This window comes from Carcharodon carcharias, chromosome 5 (assembly GCF_017639515.1).
Source record: "Carcharodon carcharias isolate sCarCar2 chromosome 5, sCarCar2.pri, whole genome shotgun sequence".
NCBI lineage: Eukaryota > Metazoa > Chordata > Chondrichthyes > Lamniformes > Lamnidae > Carcharodon > Carcharodon carcharias.
In genome coordinates, this window is record NC_054471.1 from 69,815,719 (window position 1) to 69,838,352 (window position 22,634).

The 22,634-nt window shown below is 40.7% G+C and overlaps 1 protein-coding gene across 2 annotated transcripts; it reads right to left on the reverse strand.

The window, feature by feature from the left end:
• Positions 1-14,177: 14,177 nt before the first annotated feature.
• On the reverse strand, positions 14,178-20,886 carry sgk1 (serum/glucocorticoid regulated kinase 1). Of its 2 annotated transcripts, none has more exons than XM_041187803.1 (13): positions 20,784-20,886; positions 18,931-19,009; positions 18,502-18,574; positions 18,354-18,403; positions 18,166-18,223; positions 17,970-18,053; positions 17,660-17,791; positions 17,251-17,363; positions 16,957-17,080; positions 16,281-16,376; positions 16,020-16,175; positions 15,535-15,624; positions 14,178-15,360 (listed from the first exon to the last, which is right to left on the reverse strand). In XM_041187803.1, exons 1-13 carry the CDS (start codon positions 20,815-20,817, stop codon positions 15,193-15,195), a joined length of 1,257 nt encoding a protein of 418 aa, XP_041043737.1. In that variant the 5' UTR covers positions 20,818-20,886; the 3' UTR covers positions 14,178-15,192. The 2 variants fall into 2 exon arrangements, with proteins under 2 accessions (XP_041043737.1, XP_041043736.1); XM_041187802.1 differs by lacking the exon at positions 20,784-20,886 and adding an exon at positions 19,294-19,508.
• Positions 20,887-22,634: the final 1,748 nt, after the last annotated feature.

Here is a 22,634-nt window from a genome sequence, read left to right on the forward strand (position 1 = left end):
ACCCCCACCCGTCATGACACCCGATAGCAAAGGGGCTGGAAATTCCAGCCAATATCTATCACAGCCTGGAAACATGGAGCAATAACTGTGGAGACTGACTGGGAAACGATTATCTTAATTAAGCCCACAAATTGTAATCAGTGGTATTTAGAATCTATTGATGGCCACTGAAACTTTTCCAGATTCTTCAGAATATTTTGTGCTCAGTGAATTATATTTTCCACTCAGTAGGATAGCCGATGAAAGTGCTAATTCTCTTGAGAATGAAATAAGAAGCACTAATCCTTAATCAGCCATGAACTCAACTCTGTAAAGCAGCTAATTTAGTCATGGTAAAGCTGTGGTTAAAGGGTCTGGCACATGAAGGGTTAACGTGGGGCTGAGTACGTTGCCGCCCACACAGATGGTGTAAAAGAATACATGACTCACACCTAGGGGTAAGTGTAGTGTTGGACAGAGCCGTGTGTACAAGCAACCATGGAGACAGCTCCTGGCTTAGACCTTTACCATTCCTATGTATATAGTTTCTAGTAGTTATCAATTACTAAAACAAAAACAGAATTACCTGGAAAAACTCAGCAGGTCTGGCAGCATCGGCGGAGAAGAAAAGAGTTGATGTTTCGAGTCCTCATGACCCTTCGACAAAAACCAGTTTGAAAACCAGCTTATATTTCAACTCTTTCTTGGACTCGAACTCAAGTTCTGTCGAAGGGTCATGAGGACTCGAAATGTCAACTCTTTTCTTCTCCGCCGATGTTGCCAGACCTGCTGAGTTTTTCCAGGTAATTCTGTTTTTGTTTTGGATGTCCAGCATCCGCAGTTTTTTTTTTTGTTTTTTTTTTGGGTTTTTTTTGTTTTTAGTTAGCAAATACTAACTGTTGAACTACCTAAGACTACAAATACCTTAACATGATCTACCAAACTACACCCAATACCTTACAACAAAAACAATAATAAAAACTATTATAAACCTCAGAATAAAAGAGAGAAGTTTGGAGTCTGGCTTTACAAACTAAGCATTGTAAACCCTAGTGGAAGAATCCCCTTCATTTAAAGGGCTAAAGGCCACTCTTATCTCAGAGATGCACCAAACATCAGAGGAGATGGCAGATGAGAGGCATCATCAAACATGAAGCTACCTGTGGTGAGACGAATGGCTGAGTGACATCATGAACCACAATGTGAGGGCAGGGTAAACAGCTGATAGGTGAGCATTCCCTAGTCTTTAAAGTAAAAGTAAGGTCTTTAGTTTGTGTTTAAGTCTCTAGTCTTTTTTTCTCTCTTTTTCTTAAAAATAGCATGTTAATTATAAGACCGATACTGGTGTAAAAAAATTAATTACAATAAAGTGTGAAGAGTGGGGGATTCTTCAAGTGTAAAGAGCAGCAATACTAGAGTAATTAATTAATTAAAATACAATAGTGAAAACAGGATGGGTGATGTGTTGCTACTGCAGCATGTGGAGTCTGCTGGACACCAGGGTGATCCAGAGCAAATTCATCTGTACCAAGTGTTTGCAGCTCGAGGAACTTCGGATCCAACCTGGGGAGCTGGAATCTGAGCTACAGACATTGTGCCACATCAGGGAGGGGGAAAGTTACCTGGACACTTTGCTCCAGTAGCTACCCCACTACCCTTTCCTTCCTGTCTGTCCTTTCAAAAAATCACATACTTCTGAAAATTCAGTTTCCAGCTTTGATCTCCTTGTAACCATGTCTCCATAATGGCTATAAGATCATACCCATTAACCTCTATTTGTGCCATTAATTCATTTATCTTGTTCCGAATACTACGTGCATTTAAATAAAGAGCCATTAATTTTGCCTTTTTACCAATTCTTCCCCCCTTTGACCGTATTTGCTGCTGTTTTTTTAATGTTTGTACACTCTGTCTCTTCCTGTCACAATCTGGGTATCATTACCTAAATAGCTGCCCTGCATGGCTGCCATGTCCTTTTGCTTTGTAACCCTACATATCCCCTTTCCAGAACCCTCCCCCCCTCCCACCCCATCTGTTTAGTTTAAAGCCCTCTCTACAGCCCTATTTATTCAATTTGCCAGAACACTGGTCCCAGCACAGTTCAAGTGAAGCCTGTTCCACCGGAAAAGTTCCCCTCTACCCTAGTACTGGGAAAGTTTCTTAGAACAATATGTTGTGGATCCAACCAGTGATCAGACTATTTTAGATCTGGTAATGTGTAATGAGGCAGGTTTAATAAATAACTTCAGAGTAAAAGATCCCCTAGGAAACATTGACCATAACATGGTAGAATTTAACATTCAGTTTGAGAGTGAGAAACTTGGGTCAGAACCAACTGTGCTAAACTTGAATAAGGGTAATTACAAAGGAATGAGGGCAGGGTTGGCTGCAGTGAACTGGGAAAGGAGTTTAGCAGAAAAGATGGTTGACGAACAATGGCAGACGTTTAAGAAAATAGTTCATGACTCATAACAAAAATATATCCCGGTGAAGAAAGAGGATTGTAGGAAGGGAGGAACCAACCATGGTTAACCAAGGAAAGTTAAGGATTGTATCAAATTGAAAGAAAAAACACACAATGTGGCAAAGATTAGTGGTAAGCCAGAGGATTGGGAAAGTTTTAAAAACCAACAAAAGATGACTGAAAAAAAAAATAAAGAGAGAGAAAATAAACTTTGAGGGTAAACTAGCAAGTAACATAAAAATGGACTGTAAGAGCTGCTTTAAATATATAAAAAGGAAGAGAGACCAAAGTGAACATAGGCCCCTTAGAGAATGAGGCTGGAGAAATAATAATGGTGAACCAGGAAATGGCAGAGGAGTTAAATAAATACTTTGCATCAAATGTACCACACGTAAGGCTACTCAATAAGATAGGAGCCCATAGTGCGGAGGTAGTACATTAGCATAGATATAGGATTGGCTAACTAATAGAAGACAGAGAGTTGGGTTACGGGGATGCATTTTCAGGATAGCAACCTGTAACTAGTGGAGTGCCACAGGGATCAGTGCTGGGGCCACAATTATATACAATATGTATTAATGACTTAGGTGAGGGAAGTGAATGTACTATCGCCAAGTTTGCAGATGACACAAAAATAGGTGGGAAGGCAAGTGGTGAGGATGACAGAAAGATTCTACAGGGGGATATAGACAGGTTAAGTGAGTGGGCAAAAACTTGGCAGATGGAACATAATGTGGGAAAATGTGTGGTTATGCACTTTGACAGGAAGAATAGGGGAGCTGAATATTACTTAAATGGAGAAAGGCTGCAGAAAGCTGCAACACAGAGAGATTTGGGGGTCCTTGCGCATGAAGCACAAAAAGCTAGCATACAAGTTCAGCAGGTAATAGGGAAGGCAAATGGAATTTTGGTCTTTATTTATTTATACTTTATTAGTATACAAAGCACTAGTTAGACTGCATCTAGAATACTGTGAACTGCGAACAATTTTGGTCCTCTTATCTAAGGAAAGATATTCTGGCATTGGAAGCATTCCAGTGAAGGTTCACGAGGTTGATCCCGGGTATGGAAAGATTTTCTTATGAGGAGGGGTTGAATAGGTTGGGCCTGTACTCGTTGGAGTTTAGAAGAATGAGAAGTGACCTTTTTGAAATATGTAAGGCAGAATTTTCTGCTCATTTGGGCAGGTGCACTCCTGACCCTAATGAGTGTAAAATGACACATGATGATGTCATCGCGCACTCGTGCGATATTTTGGTTGGCGCGCACACACGGTAGTTGGCAGCATGCCCGCCGACAATTGAATGGTGGATTAAGGCCATTAACATTCTAATTCAATTAATTTATTTTTTGCTGCCTGTCCAACCTGATGGGCAGGCAAAAAGGATAAGCGGCCTTTGCATTTTTCGCAAAACCTCATCCGCGGGGGTGGGGGGGAGGGGAATGTGGTTTTGATCCATCATTGAAAAGAAAAATTTTTAATTTTCATACTAATTTTTAACATGTCGCTGCTCACGGAGTCACATGAGGGGACATGTTTTTTAACACCTTAAAATTCTTTATTTTTTTATCTTCATCTCCCTGAGGCAGCTCCTGTTCGCATACGCAAAGTTCCCCACTCGCCCTCCTCACCCTCCCCCCACACAAGCAGCACCCCGAGTGCTGCAGTGCGCATCTCACACCGGGTGGGCCTTAATTGGCCTGCCAGCGTGAAATCATGGTCACGGTCTGATCGCGGGTGGCGATGGTCGGCTTACCAACTGCTCCTGCCCAACCCCGCCGAGCCCGCCTGACGAGGGCAAAATCCTGGCTGTCCTGGTTGTTTTCCCTTTTGGAAGAGTCTAGGACCAGAGGGCATAATCTTATAGTAAGGGGGTGCCCATTTAAGGCAGAGATGAGGAAGAATTTCTTCTCTCTGAGGGTAGTCAATCTGTGGAATCCTTTATCGTGGAGGCTGGGTCATTAAATATACTCAAGACTGAGATAGACAGATTTTTAATCAGTAAGGGAATCAAGGGTTATGGGGAAAAGACAGAAAGTGGAATTGAGGATTATCAGATCAGCCATGATCTCATTGAATGACAGAGCAGACCCGATGGGCCGAATGGCCTACTTCTGCTCCTAAGTCTTATGGTCTAATGGACTGTGTGCCTCTCACTGATTGATACACATTTGGGGATTGGGGTATAGTAGTAACATCACAGGACTAGTAATCCAGATGCCAAGTCTAAGATCCGGGGGACTAGGGTTCAAATCCCACCGTGGCAGCTGGTGGAATTTAAATGCAATTAATAAATCTGGAAGTGAAAACTAATCGCCATGACAACTATAAACGATTGTCGTAAAAATCTATCTGGTTCAGGGAAGGAAATCTGCTGTCCTTACCTGCTCTGAGTCATCTACATGTGACTCCAGACCCACATAGTCTGGTTGACTCTTAACTACCCTCCGAAATGTCCTGTCAAGCCACACAGTTCAAGGGCAATTAGGGATGGGCAACAAATGCTGGCCTTGCCAGCGACATCCACATCCCATGAAAGAATTAAAAAAAAGCACAGGGCCCATCTCAGCAGGCTGTCAGTGAAACCCTACATCCAGCCAGCACACTTACTCCATCCGTGGAAGGAGAGATAGGATAGGTAACATACATGTGACACATGGCACAAGTACCAGAACTAGATTGGCATTAATTCAAGCTGCTAGCATTGAAAAACTGAGGAAATAAATGCTCTGCACTTCACTTGGATGTGTGTTGAGTACTTATTTGTCATTGGTTTGCAATATATCAGGAACCCCATAAGATGGCAATAGATGATACTACAAGAACTGAGCATGCAGGTTGATTGTTTGAAACTTGTGGTCAAGGTACAAGGAACCTGATGTATAAAAATTGAGGATCATTGCTGCATACTGCCAACGCTTTGGGAATGTGTATTCTGTGAAGATCTTCCTGAAGAAAATGGCATCATTATGACAAAGACCCCTGATAAACTTCAGCTTTTTTAGGTGCCTCTCTATGTCATTACCACGTAACTCTGCCAAATCCAGCTGATTTGATATGTGGTAGGCTGCCAGGATTTGTACCTCACACATAACCTACAGCACAGTTAACTCTTTCCTTCTCTACCAACTTTGGAGATAATAAAGCAACAAGTGCACAAAAAACATGAAAAGTGGCAAGAAAATTTGTAGCAGCTCACCTTTAACTGAAGACACCAGCTTCCTCACTGCAGGCTCTTTAGTAATGCTCATCGGAGAGAAATAGATGCGTTACACTGGCATTGCATTATTACAGCATATAGAGTGCAAGGTTATTAAGTGTCTCATCTGCCAATTAATTGGTTTACTGCACACATAAACAATTATAAGTAAAAAATCTTAATTCTTATGCAGGTGCTAATCAAATGTGATAAGGAACTCCTGGCATTGCGGGTCACAATCACTCATTTACCACTGATGTTCAGCTTAATAACACCAGTAAACTTTAGGCTGTAGTCTCATGCTCACTATACTGTATTTTGAATATGGCTTTATGATCTGTTAACTGTTATTCATAGGGTGGCAACAGTACTGCTGGAAACCTGCTACTTACTACCAAATAATGTACAATCTGCCTTGGCTCACAATTTATAATTACAAAAGGAAAATGCTTAATTAACATTCGTACACTTTTAATTCTAAGAATTATTTCAAGGACATTATAATTAGTTTAAAGTTATATTAAGAACATAATGATAATATTCACAATGAAGTTCATGAACTATAACCAGAGGATGAAGCTGATTATATAAGTTACTGCTTCTGAATCAGAGAACTAGGGGGTAGTCTCAGGGTCAGAGGTCAGCCATTTAGGACTGAGATGGGGAGAAAGTTCCTTACTCAGAGGATTGTGAATCTTTGGAATTCTCCATCCTAGGGGGCTGTGAATGCTCAATCATTGAATATATTCAATACAGAGATCGATAGATCTTTGTACACCAAAGAAGCATTGGTGACATGGGGAAAAACCTTCTTAAGCAGCGAGTGGTTAAGATTTGGAATGCACTGCCTGAAAGTGCAGTCGAAGCAGGGTCAGTTGAAGCTTTCAAAAGGGAATTGGATCATTACCTGAAAAGGAAAGATTTGCAGGGCTATGTGGAAAAGACAGGGGAGTAGCACTGTGATTTCTCCTTTAGAGGACCAGCACAGATATGACAGGCTGGATGGCCTCCTTCTGCTCTGTAACCATTCTATGATTCTAAGGAAACCAAGAGCTATGGAAATAGTGCAGGGAAGTGCAGTTGAGGTAGAAAATCAGCCTTAATGAATGGGGGAGCAGATTCAAGGGATTGGAAGGCCCACTCCTGTTTCTATTTCTTCTGTTCTTAAGTTCTCCTGCCATTGGTTGGCTCACCAGTCCATCCTCACGTTGTCCCCTTTCCACACTAACTTGAAAGGGAAGAGACTCTTTGTTGCCTGAGTACTGAATGGCTGTCAGTCAATTAGTCTTTTTTCCCATCTCAAATATGTATATTTCAATACCTTTTTCATTTTTTTCTCTGAGTTGGCTTGCAATGGTATCTACAATGTTTATCTTTCATTTCTGAAGGCTCCAGGACAATTCTGGACAGTTAGAAATCAATGACGCTGGAGGTAAGTTGTCCCCTTGAAACTCATCTGCTCTGCTTGTGTATGTTTTGCTGGCTCTTGCCTGGGCTATTCAACAAAACAACACTCAACAATGAAGCTCATTGTCATGTCATGGGGATTGTGGAGGGATAACTGACAAGAACAGCCCTGTCAAGAGTTGAAATAAACCTCTAGGCAGCTAGTTTGAGAGAGACATTGATGGTAGATATTGAGGATTTTGATGAACATTTCTGCCAAAAGGAGCAATGATGGAAGGCCATAATGAGGAATCTATAAAGAAGAGAAAAAAACTGGAAAGGACATTTCTCCACAGATTTATTTTTCATCTCTCTTTTTCTGAAGGGCTAGCATCATACTGGGATATGGCTCTATTACTATAGACAGCCTTTCACCTTAGGTTACTCCTTGCATATCCAGGTAGTTTATGTGATCATGACAGCCATCACAACTAAACCTTACCTAGTCCTCACAGAATGTCTTTTAGGGAAAGGAGCCTACTGTCCTTAGCTGTCCTGGTCCATAGATGACCTCAGCCACACACCAACATCATTGATTCTTAACTGACTACTGAGTGGCCTAGGAAGCTACCCAGTCATTTCAAACTCTATTCAACACTTAAAAAAGGCATGCCATCAGCTTCTGAGGACAACCAAGGATGGCCAATAAAAGTCAGCCTTGCCTGTGATATCCACAACCAAGAATGATTTTTTAATTAACTATGAGACTGAATTTGGTTTTTGGTGGTAGAAGAATATTGCTGATAGCAAAAAAGTCCATGTCCAAATGCAGCAAGACCTGGACCATTTCCAGGCTTGGGATGACAAGTGGCAAGTAACATTCACGCCACACAAGTGCCAAGCTATGACCACCTCCAACAATAGAGAATCTAACCATCGGCCCTTGATCTTCAATGGCATTACCATCACTGAATCCCTCACTGTCAACATCCTGGGGGTTACCATTGATCAGAAACTGAACTGGACTAGCCATATAAATACAAGAGCAGGACAGAGGCTGGGAATCCTGTGACAAGTAACTCACCTCCTGACTGCCCAAAGCCTGTCCACCATCTACAAGGCACAAGTCAGGAGTGTGATGGAATACTCTCCAATTGCTGGGATGAGTGCAGCTCCCCAACACTCAAGAAGCTTGACACTATCCAGGACAAAGTAGCCCACATCCACAAACATTCACTCCCTCCATCACCAACACATAGTAGCTGCAGAATGTACCATCTACAAGATGTACTGCATGAACTTACCAAGCCTTCTTAGATAGCACCTTCCAAACCCATGACCACTACCATCTAGAAGGGCAAGGGCAGCATATAGATGGAAACACCGCCGCCTGGAAGTTCCCCTCCAAGTCACGCACCATCCTGACTTGGAAATATATCGATGTTCCTTCACTGTTGTTGGGTCAAAATCCTGGAACTCCCTCCCTAATAGCACTGTGGGTGTACCTACACCACTTGAACTGTAGCAGTTCAAGAAGGCAGCTCACCAGAACCTTCTCAAGGGCAACCAGGGATGATCAATAAATGCTGGCCCAGCCAGCGAAGCTCTCATCCTTTGAAAGAAAAACAAAAGTAGCCTGTTTTACATGCTGCCCAGTATCAAGTGAGCTGCTGATTCGCTTTCACATATTTTTCACTATATAAGATATGCAACACAGAAAAAGACCCTTTGGCCCAACCAGGCCATGTCTGTATTTCTGCTCCACTCGAGACTCCTCCCATCTTTTCTCATTTAAATCTACCAGTGTAACCCTCAATTCCCTTCTCTTACTGGTGCTTGTCTAGCCTCCACTTAAAGGCATCTATACTATTCGCTTCAACCACTTCCTGTGGTAGCGAGTTCCATGTTCTTACCACTGGTTGAGTACAGAAGTTTCTTCTGAATTCCCTCTTCCATTTCTTGGTGACTATCTTTGATGACCTCTCATTATGCTCTTCCACACATGGGAAATATTCTCTCCATATTGGCTCTATCAAAACCTTTCGTATTTTTAAATACCTCTATTAGGTCACCCCTCAGCCTGTCAATTCTCTCCTGATATGTATACCCATGTATTCCTGGTATCATCCTTGTAAGTCTTTGCGCCCTTTCCTGTGCCTCTTTATCCTTTTTATAACCTAGTAACCAGAGCTGAATGCAATATTCTAAGCATGATCTAACTAAAATTTAATACAGGATTGGCATATCTCACCTATTTTTCAGTTCTATCCCTCCAGAAATAAAACCTCGTGTTTGGCTTGCTTTTTTATGGTCTTGCTGGCACAACTTTTAGAAATTGATGCAATTTGGACTCTTTGTTCTTCTACCCCAACTAGACTTGCACTTTCCAAATAATAAGTGGCCTCTCCATATTGATAGAGCCAATATGGAGAGAATATTTCCCATGTGTGGAAGAGCATAACGAGAGGTCATCAAAGATAGTCACCAAGAAATGGAAGAGGGAATTCAGGAAAAACTTATGTACCCAAAGAGTGGTAAGAACGTGGAACTCACTACCACAGGAAATGGTTGAAGCGAATAGTATAGCTGCCTTTAAGGGGAAGCTAGACAAGCACCTGTAAGAGAAGGGAATCAAGGGTTACACTGGTAGATTTAAATGAGAAAAGGTGGGAGGAGTCTCGAGTGGAGCAGAAATTCCAAAATGTACTACCTCACATATTTATCTCTGTTGAACTTAATTTGCCAATTATTTGCCATTTTGGCTAGTTTGTTAAGGTCCTCCTGTAATTTATTGCACTACTCCTAAGAATCCTCAATTATTCCTCATCCACCACCCCGTGTACCACCCAGCACTCCCCCCCACCACCACCCCAGCCCCTGCAGTTTGGTGTCATTTGCAAATTTAGAGATTGTATTTTTGATTCTGGAGTCCAAATCATTAATGTTAAGTGTGAACAGCAGTGGGCCCAGAACTGACCCTTGTGGAACATCATTTCCCATCTGCTGCCACTCTGAATAGTTACCCTTTACTCCTACACTCTGCTTTCTCTCTTGAAGCCAACTAGCAATCTTGTTGATGAAATTAATAAATAGATAAAACTGCCATTTGTCCCGTGACTCCACATTCTCTAACTTCTTTCATTTGCCTGTTATGGGGCACCATTCAAAACTAATTTAATCCCTTACATATGAATGTCACTGGATAGTGATAAGGAGCCACTATCTAGCTGAGGAATGCTATAACACTCATTCTTGCTGCAAATTGCTCTAATTACCATTTCTGTGGATTCATGGTACAAATTAAACATTTTAAGAGACCACTGCTCAGGAGATTTTCTTTGATTCATTTGTTGTTTCTGAAAAACAATTTCCTACCTCCAGTAGCAGAGGAGAAAATGCTTTTTATTAACTTTGCTAACTTTTTTGATACAAACATTGCTGCTTTCCAACTATTGCTAGCAAAGCTGTCCAAACAATGTTAATAAAATATTTTAGTTGTCAGTGTAATCTCATTAAACGACACTGTACAAAAGGTCTATTATTGGAAGAGACCAGTTATTATTTCCTAATATAAGATCCTGAAATTAAATCTCAGCACAAACCTACTAAGGACCTTTCCTGAGATGGAGCCTGTTGAGTATTGTTATTTTAAAATAAAATAACATTGAAATGTATCCTTTTTACTCCTTTAAATTATACATAATTTCACCCTGTGGATCAAACTTCATTGCTCGATAATATTTTATGCCAATCAGCCAACTCCCAAGGTATTTTCTGTGCAACTCGAGTATACATCAATATTTTTAGCGGACTGCATCTACATATGGGACTTCCTCAATGGACAGATCTGTTTGTGATATTGAATTACCTTGAGGTAATGCAAGGAAACTTGCATTTATATAAAACCTAATCACATGTCTCAAAAGTGTCTCAAAGCATCATTTCACGTACAGTGAATGACTTAGCAATGCAGCAACTGTTAATATTTTGGCAAGCAAAGCAATCATTTTTCATGAAGCAAGATACCATAAACAACAGAGTTGCAGCACCAGTTTGTGTTTTGGTTGTGTTGCTTAAGAAAGCATTTGTTTATTTGCTTGTTACATTTTATTTATTCAAAAGTACACATAAATATTTGTAGCAGATGACTATAATAAAAATAATATAAGCAAGGTGCCCACGTGCCATTTTACAAAGAATTTTACAGTGCAAAAACAGGCTATTCGGCCAAAAATATCTATAGCAGTCTTTATGCTCTACATGAGCCTCCTTTTGCCTTACTTTGTCTCACCCTAACAACATATCATTGTCTTCCTTTCTCCTTCATATACTTATCAGCCTCCCCTTAAGTGTATCTATGCTGTTTGCCTCAGCCTCTCCATTGGACAATGATATGTGTGTTGCATGCAACTGTAGCTTATAGTGTGTGCACATATTCACTGAGTGTGCATATCTTGCAGATTTTTATGTTTAATTGCATGGCAGCATATGCAGACTTTTTTTTTTACATATCAGTATAATTAGCTCTGGCGACATCTGTGGGTATTAACAGTGATTCAAATCAGCTGGATAGTATATTTGAATAGAGAACCCACATTAAATACTGTAAGAGATTTCAGCGTAGTCTGTTCCATTACAACTATCCACCAGTATGTCTATATATCCTGTTTGTTGTTTTCTGCACTCGATGCATTTTCTCGGATTTTGATAAATTAAGACTTAGATACCGCTAACTTGTCCCATGATCAGAGCTTATCACAGTTCATCTAGTGTATTAATTTAATAGTGTTAAAAGTCATAAAGCAAAGATTAATAAGATGCAAGTAACAATGTACAAGTTAAATTAAACTGATCAAAGATGGAATTTCTGAATCCATAGTATCACAATGTTTGTCATTGATTCATAATGTGCTGAGAAAATAAATCAGGTATATGAATTCTCATGTATTACTAGATATGTGAATTTATATCATTCGGGATATTAAAAAATCCTACTCCCTTTTCTTATTTTTGCCTAGTTCTACTATACTGCTATTCTGCAATAAGTAATAGTATTGCAAGATGCTGTGTCTTACACATGGGCAGTTAATTGAAAGTTGTGGTTGCAATTTTCCTTAGAGACCTTGCTTGATATTAGTAGAAGTAGCACAGCAAAACACAACATACATGTGTCTCTCAACATCAATGAAGGCATTATTTCCCGTAAGACAAACGCTTGTTCCCACTGTGGGTTGTTGTGACAGTAGAGAGTTTGCTGAATCAAAAGAAGCATATATTGCAAACATGAGATGGACCTCAAGCGAGGTAAAAACAGTTCAAAATTTTCAAATCCCCTTAAAAAATCAGTAATACTGGCACCGTAATATTGGAGTTCCATTTTAAAGTATACAAGACAGTTTGGACAAGGAACCTTTCATTTCCAAGTTTTAGTGTTTTTTCCTGTCACAAGTAACAGGCCAATTTCCTACGCTCACACAAATCCCTGATAGTAACTTTCAGTGGATATGTTCAAACTTCAAATATGGAGTTTCCTGCAGAATGCAAACCTTTTTATTCCAGCTTGCAAAATTCTGAGAGACAAATATATAGAAACTTTACATGTTTTCCAAATAATCAAAACCAACTATTTTGCCTTCACAACCCTCTCAGAATTCTGAGTTCTTCTAATTCTGGCCTCTTTTGCAACCCACAACCCCTTCACTCTACCTTGGCTGGCCCTTTAACTCTCTTGGCCCAAACTCTGGAATTCCCTCCTTAAACTCCACTGTTCTCCTCTGTTAAAACCCTCATTAAACGTACTTTGTGACCAAGCTTTCAGTCACTCTTCTCAATATCTCCTTCTATGGCTCAGTGTCAATTTTTGTCTGAAATTCTTTTTGTAAAGTGCCTTGGGATGATTTTTATACACTAAAGGCGCTAACAAAATGCAAGTTGTTATTGTATAACATTCACATCTTATATTGATAACATTAACTAAAAAAGTAACAGGGGAAGCCTATTGTACCTACAAAGAGTATTATCTAATTAATTCCTCTAGTGTTGCAGCAGAGAAGTCATTAAAATAACTTTCCACACAGTTACCTGAACTAAACGTGATATGAGACGAACTAGATTGCACATTTCCAGAAATACTTTTTGTAATTTCTGCTGTCATGACTCAAATTATCCATTATCTCATTTCACCAATGCATTAAACACAGTGGATGTAAATTATGGAACAAGAGAATAGTGCAAAAGTATGGAGAAAGTGTTGAAAGCTATTACAAGAGTTTTTAAAAGGGGGCCCAATTGAAACTGCGAGTCCTGTAGTGTGATAGTTGCATGATAAAACATCGAGTTCTTGAAACTTAAGATTTCTTCATTAGGATTGACTTGTATTTATAAAGCACCTTTCACCTTAGTACAACCCAAAACTCTTTATCACTAATTAAGTACTTTTGAAGATGTGCTGTCGTAATGCAGGAAATAACATACCATTGATGGCATGGGTATGGTACTGCTACTGCCAACAACAAACGAGAGGCAAACTGCTTTCCTAAAAAGCTTCAGTGTGGTGCTATGGCTCTCATGCAGTTAGAGGCAACACAACAGTCATTTTTTCAGATTCACTAAGAAGTTTACTTTGAGGATGGCACCAATTGTCTCCTTTATTGGTGGCCTTAGCACTCCACTAAACTCAATATAAAGGCAGGTCAGAGCCCTAATAATATTCAGAACCCAATATTTCTTGAATTCAAGACACAGAAAATTAGCTTTTATTTTCTACTGGAAGCCAACAGGACTATAATCACTAGTAGCACAATGAGGGAGGTAAAAAGGAGAGAATAGTGCTGAGAGATCAAGGAACTTTGCTGTCTTGCAATTCAACGTCTGGAAATTTAACAGACTCTTATATGAAAGAGAGTGAATTTGCTGGCCAGCTAACTTGTTATGACTATGACTAGGATTTTCCAGCCCCATTGTGGTGGCACTTGCTGTGGGAGATTCAGCGGTCCAGCCAAAAGCCCACCGACTTTGGCAGGACGATCCAGGCGGCGGGCGAGGCTGGGAAATCCCGCCCTATGTCTCAAATGCAAGATTGCTTTTGCATTGAAATTTTAAACTGAGGTGCATCATTTCTACTTAGCTAAAAACTTGGGAGCAATCAATTTTTAAAATATTTCACATTTATTGCAAACTCAACCTTAGTTCAGGAATGTGAACATTTCAAAACAAATTAAAATTACAATCTATTATACAGAAAAAACATTGACATTACTGGTAATGTCTTAAATATACATATTAAAACTAGTGCAGCAACAGATCACAACATACAGATTTCTTTACATAGGCACAGCTGAAATGAGACGACCATTAAAATTTGGAATGTAATAGAAACAAAAACAAAGTTACTTTATACATATGGGATTACTAGCACATAGAAGCCAGTTGGAAATTTTAAGACAGGCTCCACAATGAGGCATTTTGGTCCTAGAAACAAAATTTATAGTTCTACCCTATAGCAGCAATGCTTCAAGCATATTGTAGTGAACTATTTCAGAGATTAATTATATGTGTGTGTATTTGTATATGGGATGGGTGGGTTAAGTTATAGAGATGGTATCATGACATTTCACCTCATGGACATCATGAATATATCCCATTGTATAGTGCCTGCTGTGTCGATCAAAATCTTGAGTCAATGTTTAAACCACATAGCAATCATTAAGTCCAATGGCCAAGATTAAACCACACTTGTACCATTATTCACATTTCTATATGTTGTGACACAACACTTGAACATGACCAATCCAATGCCCACAACCTTGCTGACAGCAAAAGGCACATGTAGCTGAAATAACAGTCTTCAGACAATCACCATCCTTTTCAAGTCAGGTTTAAATAACAGATCTTCAAATGGTGGATGGATAACAGAAAGTTCTTTCTCTGCCCCTTTGATTAATGGACTTTCTTCCGGTGTGCAACAGTGCAGTACTGCCACTGCCATCTCCCAGACCCACCGAGCAACAAATGCTCCTCGAGCATTTCAGCATCACCTCAGAAATGGAATAGAAGGCCAATGAGATGTGTAGGTTTCCTTCCAGCTAAGTCCCATTTCTTGGTAAACCGAACATAGAGCTCAGTTAAGGTAAACCCGATGAGAAAATTCAGTTTATTGATTCACTACAGGAAGGAGTCGATCGGTGGAGCATATGAGAATCCCAGGAAAGCATCAGATGCTTCCTTAACGCTGGCAGTAATCAGAGCATTATCAGGTGATCTGCCAATTGAGTTTGGAACTGGCTCCTCTGTGAACTCTGGATCAAAGTGTCGCAGGTCAGAAGGTCCACTCTAGAATGGTTAAAAAAGATAAAGAAAATTAGAATTTCAGCTTATATTCTTGCTGTAATTTTAGACATAATCCCCCAAGTTTAAAAGGGAAGAAACAAAGGTGGGCAACTTTCTTTGTATTAACCACACAAATCTACTATTGTGAAGCAATTCTGTAAGTAATTAGCTACTTACCACATTAGGGTTAAACGGAGGTGTTAGCTTCTTGGCATTTAAATCAACCCAGTTTATTGGAGAAAAGAAGATGTGAACCTTGATATCCATCTGCAGAAAGAGGACATTTCAGTCAATTAAAAAAAGGACTTCAAGGTGAAAAAAAAGGGTTGATTTGCTCACGCCAGTTACTTGGCAAAACAATTAGGTTTTAAAATGTAGGAACACAGCAACTGGTTAAGTTTGTATACCCTGCCCATTTTAAAAAGAATACGCTTTACTCAAATAGCTTACTAGGTTTACTTAAGTAATGATCAGAATGTATAAGATCAGGTAAACCTGAAAACAAGGAATCTTTCCAAAGTGTTCAAGACCTCAATACAGAATATGCCAGAAATACAAGGTGTGAGGTGTATCAGCTTAATGATTGTTTACACTGCACAAGTAACTTAGTCATAAAGGCAACAGGAAATTAGTTTAATCAAAATAAATAAGAGTTTACTTACAAAGTCTTCCTTTGCACCCAGGCGTTTTGTTCTGTCTTTTTGCAGTAAACCCTCCAGCAGGTCTCTGGCAGCATTGGAGATGTTCGGTTTCAAATGTAGTGGCTTATTCAGAATATTATCGTACATCTCAGCTGTGTTCCTGCTATAGAAAGGCGGCTGTATCAAAGCAAAGAAAAAAGTAATAATTTACCACAATCCCTAATGCTGTAAATTAAAGAAACATCTTGATTGCTTGCTTAGTAATGCACAAATAATGCTTACCAATCCATACAACATCTCATAAAGAACTGCACCCAGGCACCACCAGTCAACTGTTCGGTCATAGGGCTGCTTGTGTAAAACCTCAGGGGCCAAGTACTGTAACAGAATAAATAAAGAGGCAATTTAAACCAATTTGTCTTTCACAACAAGAAGTAATAAATAAACACTGGTACAATAGACAGGACAGACAACCCTCATTATAGAAATGTGGTTATTGATACCATTACTGTTCATTAAAAAGTGCCACTTTATGTTGCACTTATATAACTAGAGTTGATTCTAAAAAGCTTGGTTCTTAGTTATACCACAAGGTGCATTCTACAGCACAGGTGGAAACAAAATTAACAATTATGTATACTTAGGATTATGTGAGTACAGTGTTTATCAGATCTTTCCCAATGGCAAGGGAGGATCCATGCATGACAGTGAGCACCCAACTTGACCACAGCCAGAAAAAAAGCAAAAGGCACTGCTGCCTCAAAAGGTGCTGAGGGAAAAAGTAGTTTTTCAGAAGTGTATCTTTACCTTACAGTGCAGCCTCCAACGTCAGTGATGGCTCTGTATACTACATGCATTATTGGTTCAAAATGTTTTCTGAAGCAGATAGCGATTGGCCAGCAATAGAATATAAAAAGAGTTCATATTTTTGGACCCACAAGATACATGTTGTACTTACCTCAGGTGTGCCACAGAAAGTGCATGTTGTGCTATTTGATTCAATGTTCTCTTTGCATAGGCCAAAATCAGTCAGAACAATGTGCCCTTGGCGATCAAGTAAAATATTCTCAGGCTTTAAATCTCTGCAGGATAAAAAAGACATGGAGAGCTGCTTACAATCCACTCAAATGTACATCCAACATCGCACAAACTTCAGTAATTTTGGTATAGCACAATTAAAAATGTGCATTTTAATTTTGTTCCTTCTCAGGATATTATAGTATTTTACAGTTTAATCACAAGTCGCACTAACCTGTAAACAATGTTAAGAGAATGGAGGTAGCCCAGAGCACTGGCAATCTCAGCAGCATAAAACCTAGCTCGTGGTTCTAGGAAGCAACGCTCACGTTGGAGGTGATAAAACAACTGTTGAGAAAGCAAACCAATAAAAACATGAACGAAAACCCATCGGAAAGCAATCATGGAGCCCTTTTGATGTTACACAGCAACAGTAAAAGGAAATGGCCCGTTACACCCACAACCCTCAACCCCCCCGCCCCAACTTTACAGTTCTCACTCAGCAGCTAATTACAGTCATGAATCCCAAAGATTGCCCTTTACGTCCGCTACTAAATCTCTCCTCTCTGAAATAAATGAGTCTTTCACACCGCTGCCACTTGGGACAGGAAATCGCATCCTGCAGTTAGTCCCCTGTGACTTACCTCGCCTCCATTTATGTAGTCCAGGACAAAGTAGAGTTTGTCGGCTGTCTGGAATGAGTAGTAGAGTCCCACCAAGAAAGGGTGTTTCACATTCTTCAGCAGGACATTACGCTCCGACATGATGTGCTTTTCCTTAAACGGAAAAATAAGAGAAGTGAGTAACAAACTCAAGTGAATTCGATTAAATATTCCCTCATTTCAAAAGAAGGCAGGCTGGACAGAATTAACGTGTGCACCAATAGCTAAAAACCTTGGAGCATCCTCCGTGCAGCAGGAAGTTGCAGAATGGTTAAAAGGTGTCAATTATTACCTCTTTCTTCTTCAAAATGGCCTTTTTCTGTAAGACTTTTACAGCGTAGAACTGGTCATCAGATTTGTGTTTTGCAAGGAGGACCTGTTCAAAAACAAATTGCCCGATATTTAGAGAAACGTATTACCAGAAGGAAAAATTATTTTACAGTTTGCAATCAGTTATATCGCTTTTTGGGGGGAAAATAAAGTGTTACCTTTCCAAAGCTTCCCTTTCCAATCACCTTTAGAAAGTTGAAGTCACTTGGCTTGGCCCTAGAGGTGAGAGAGTAAGACAAAACCATTATAAAATGTTGCAGCATTTCGAGGGTGAAATCCACTCCGGGCGAACAGCAAAAAATTATTTCGTGTTAATGGCAGGAAGAATGTTTCCATTGATACTCACTGAGGGTTAGAGGAAGGACCGAGGTTGATCTGTGCGGTTGTTGGGCTGGGCTGCAGGAGAAATCACATGAAAAAGACAAGTTAACACGGCTCGGGTGAAGAGTGAAAAAAAAAGGGAAGAATCAAATGCTGCTATCCTTTATACTCACTGGAGGAGACGCACTCTCTCCATTCGGTTCAGTGCCTGTTGGATTGACGTGAAACATGGCCGGGACTTCTGAGCTGTTTAAAGAAACAATTTACAACCCGTTAGAAACGGAGGCTTCCAGAACCTGTCCACAAGCCGGCACTCTGCTATGAATCAGACTGAGATCTGAGTGAACACAAAGCATTACTTGAAGGGGACACATTTGCCGGCGATGTCTCGGTGCAGACAGACGCGCTATTGTGCGAGGAGCCAGGTGCAGAAATTGGTAAGAAGAACGGGATCTGCTGGATTTGCATGGGGCAAATTTATACCCCCACTCTCCTCCATTCCCACCTTAAAACAGCCCCATCCAACTCTCCCGGTAGCTCCTGTACATTATGCCCGGTGATCATGCAACAAGTAGTAAGGACAGGAAAGAAGGCATACTTACTGTCTGCAGGCGTATGACTGGGAGGCTGCTATTTTCTGGATGAGATCGTTTAGCCCCATTCGCCTTTGTTTCATGAAAGCTGTAAAAACAAAACACCCGATAAAGGTACTAAGAACAAGCAGCTCAATAAATAAAATTACAAGCCAAACAAGTCCGAGCATCTGGCAGTTGCTTTATGCAACTCCCTTTACTAGTTTAATCCATTTACCATCAGCACTTGGATATTCAGGGCGAACGATCTTTTTTTTAAAATGTTACCTTGGGAACCTTAAAATGTGAACATACACGATTGCAAATTGCAGCCCGTTGACATTATATAAAAAAAAATTAAAAATCTTGTGATGGTGGAAATAAAAAAATTACCAGTAAGTATCGTGGCCACCATCCCTCTCATTTTGGAGTAAGAGAGAGTAGATCCCGAAGAGCTAGATTTAACAGTCATGGTTAAAAGCTGATCACTTTATTGGGAATTGGAGGTTTGTGTCTGACAGTCCCTGTATTGTCCTTGCACGATCCTTGCCCAGCAAGAGATTGCAGATTGTGAGAAGCACGGAGCGCGCTCTCGGTTGGCTATATATACCCACACAGGAGACTGGGCTGGGGGCGGTGGTATGTCAGCAATGTAGCGGTGCCGGGCGGTCCTGACCTCTCTGAGTCAGCCTGTCCCAGGGCTTCCTCCCGGAACGCAGGCGTCACACAATCCAAACAACAGCCAGCCCCCAGCAAGCTCGCACATTCTCCCGTCCTGCCTCTGAACTGTTGAGAATTTTCCTCTGTTTTCCACATTCCCACCTGTCCGCTATCAGATTACCTCGCAGCACCCACATGCTGGTGAGGATGACATTGTTGGATGAGAAAACAGCTCCAGGCACCTTTTGTGAAATTTGCATGCTCGTATATACATTGTGAGTTGTTCTATTAGTCACAGAATCAAACTTAGCTGGGGTGGTTTTTTTTTGCAATTTCAAATATCATGCAAAATTCAGGAGATTAGCTCAATCATTTCAATTTCAACAGAATTAAGCTGAACTGCCTTCTAGCAGGGAGATGTGTCATCACTTAGGATGAAAGAATGCTCTATTTCACAAGGGGAAACGATTTCTCATTGCAAATACAGGCTGTTCGTGATTTTCTGTTTCCTAAAACTACAATTTATGACTGATTCGGATCTCCTCCCACTCACTACTTTCTGTGCGGGAGCTGTGTGTGTCGGGGGGAGGGGGTGCGGATCTTTCACCAACTGGAACTGCACTACGGACCGACTGAATGACTGGCACCAAAACGATTGGCATCAGATTTAAATGACTGGCGGGAAGAATTTATAATGTGAGGCAGCATTACAGATAAATCGGCCTAAAGCTGGCCATCCATTTCAGACGGAGCGAGAAAGTTTGCATTCTGCATTGGTTCCAAAACCGTGCTCTGCGAAACGAACATACCCCGGAGCTCAGGCCAAATGCGAGAGAGAGAGAAAAAAAAGCCAATTCAGCCCATGAAATACTTGCAAATCACACATTCCGAGCAAATATTTCCTTCCACAACTTTAGTTTTCTTTCCTGCTGACTTTCGACGTGGCAATCTGGACCCATCATTATTCGTCACTCAGTTTTTCCCCCTCCCCACGCCCACCAGCTGAAGCAGCACAAGCGGCTCTTTAACACTCAGCCCAGTGGAACCGGGATCGGATTCGAGATGGGAAGTGTGGAGCCGGCCCGGGGTACCCAGGGAACTGGCTTGGGTTTTACAAAGCGAGCCCGTCCCATTCATTCGGAGTATCCGGTACTCAGCACTCAGTCACAGCACAGTTATAGATTACAGCAGCCAACTCACCCCAGCAGGGAACGATATCTAACCTGTGAAAGAAAGCTTCTCTGTTAAAGTTTTCATGATAGTCTTGAGACGTTATAACTTTGTGAACAGGCCCCGCGCTATCCGTTGAAAACTCGCTGGCAGAAAGTGGTCTAATATATAGGCGAGGTGCCTTTAATTAAACGCTTTTCATAGATAACTTATCACTTTGCGTCGCTTATAAATTCCACAACGTAAGGGGCTGATTGCTTTACTAATGATTAAAAGCGGGGCCCTCGAAGTATGAAAGGTACTTGACCTTCCGCTTGATTTTTTTATTTCATTGTAAGTTAATGGTTGTTGGCCGGCCGTGCTTTCAGTCTGAGTTTTTTTTTACTGGTGGGGGGAGGAAGTGAACTAGCAGCGACTGAGGTGTGTACGCGCCACTCGAACGTCAGCAGCCACCACAGACGAGAGCTTGTGGTGGCGCCTGTGCTCTCTCCTCTTCCAGGACATTGGGCACCGAGGCAATTGCGTGGAAGGGACTTGTTGAGACTGCTTCGGAGGGACCGGATACCTCTAGGGTGGAGGAGGCGCCCCTTGCTAATTCCTGACATCCACCATAGGTTTCCTTCAAGGAAGACAATCGGACAGAATTCAGAGCAACTGTTTGTAAACTGCAGCTATCTTGTCTTCTTGTGCCTCTCCAGTGTCCGGTGCTAGGGCTCCACATTCTATAAACGAATACAGATTTTTTTTGTGATTAAGCGTTCAACGTAAAGAACTTGAATATACATATTGGTTCTTTATTGTGCCACATTGGTTCTTTATTGTGCCAGAGCAGTTAATCACAGGAAATGCTTGCACTCTGCTTGGCAGTACAGTATGTAGCAGCCAACCAACTCCCCACTAATGAAGTGGAAATGATTTCATGATAACTCTGCAGTAATGAGATCACAGAGATTCTGTTTCTGTGAGCATCATCACTTAAAGTTGCCCTTACCCTGAACATGAAATAAAATCTACACACAAATTAAACATATAAAATAAAGAGATAAAAGCAATTTAGATAATAATCAGATCTCAGAGAACAAACCAAATAATAGTAAGTATAAATCATCTAGGTTTGAGTTCAGGATTTGTTTTTTTCATGTGAATCATTGGGCTAGATTTCCTTGTAATCACTCCTGGGTTTGTGCTTTCTGTACTTCATTTTTTTTTGATTGAAACATAAGATCCTGAGGGATCTTGTGGGAGAATCTAGAACTAGAGGTTACTGTTTAAAAATAAGGCATCACCCATTTAAAGCAGAGATTAGGTGAATTTTTTTCACTCAGAGGGTCATGAGCCTTTGGAACTCTCTTCCTGAAAAGGTGGTGGAAGCAGAGCCTGAATATTTTTAATGCAGATGTGGATAGATTCTTAGTAATCAAGGGGGTGAAAGGTTATTGAGGGTAGGTGGGATATAAATTTCAGGTCACTGTCAGATCAGTCATGATCTTATTAAATGGTGGAGCAGGCTTGAGGGGCTGAATGGCCTACTCCTCCTTGTTCATATGTTCACATGTTCGTAACACCGCTAGAAGCTTTTTTCCTGTGCAATACTTCATTCAAACAGTTAAATGTCAAAATGAACAGCAGCATCAGTCTGGCAGGGTCAATGATGCCTTTAAGTTCTTATTGTTACTTGCAACCCAGCACTCATGTAGAACCAATCTGCACCTTTGAGTATGAAAAAATATAGGAATGTAGGAACAGGTATAGGCCATTGAGTCCCTGGAAATTGTTCCACCATTAAATGAGATCATGGTAACTGGCTGATCTGTGACTAACTCTGTATTCCTGCCTTTGTCCCATATCCCCAAATATATTTGATTAACAAAAATCTATCCATCTTAGTTTTCAAATTAACAATT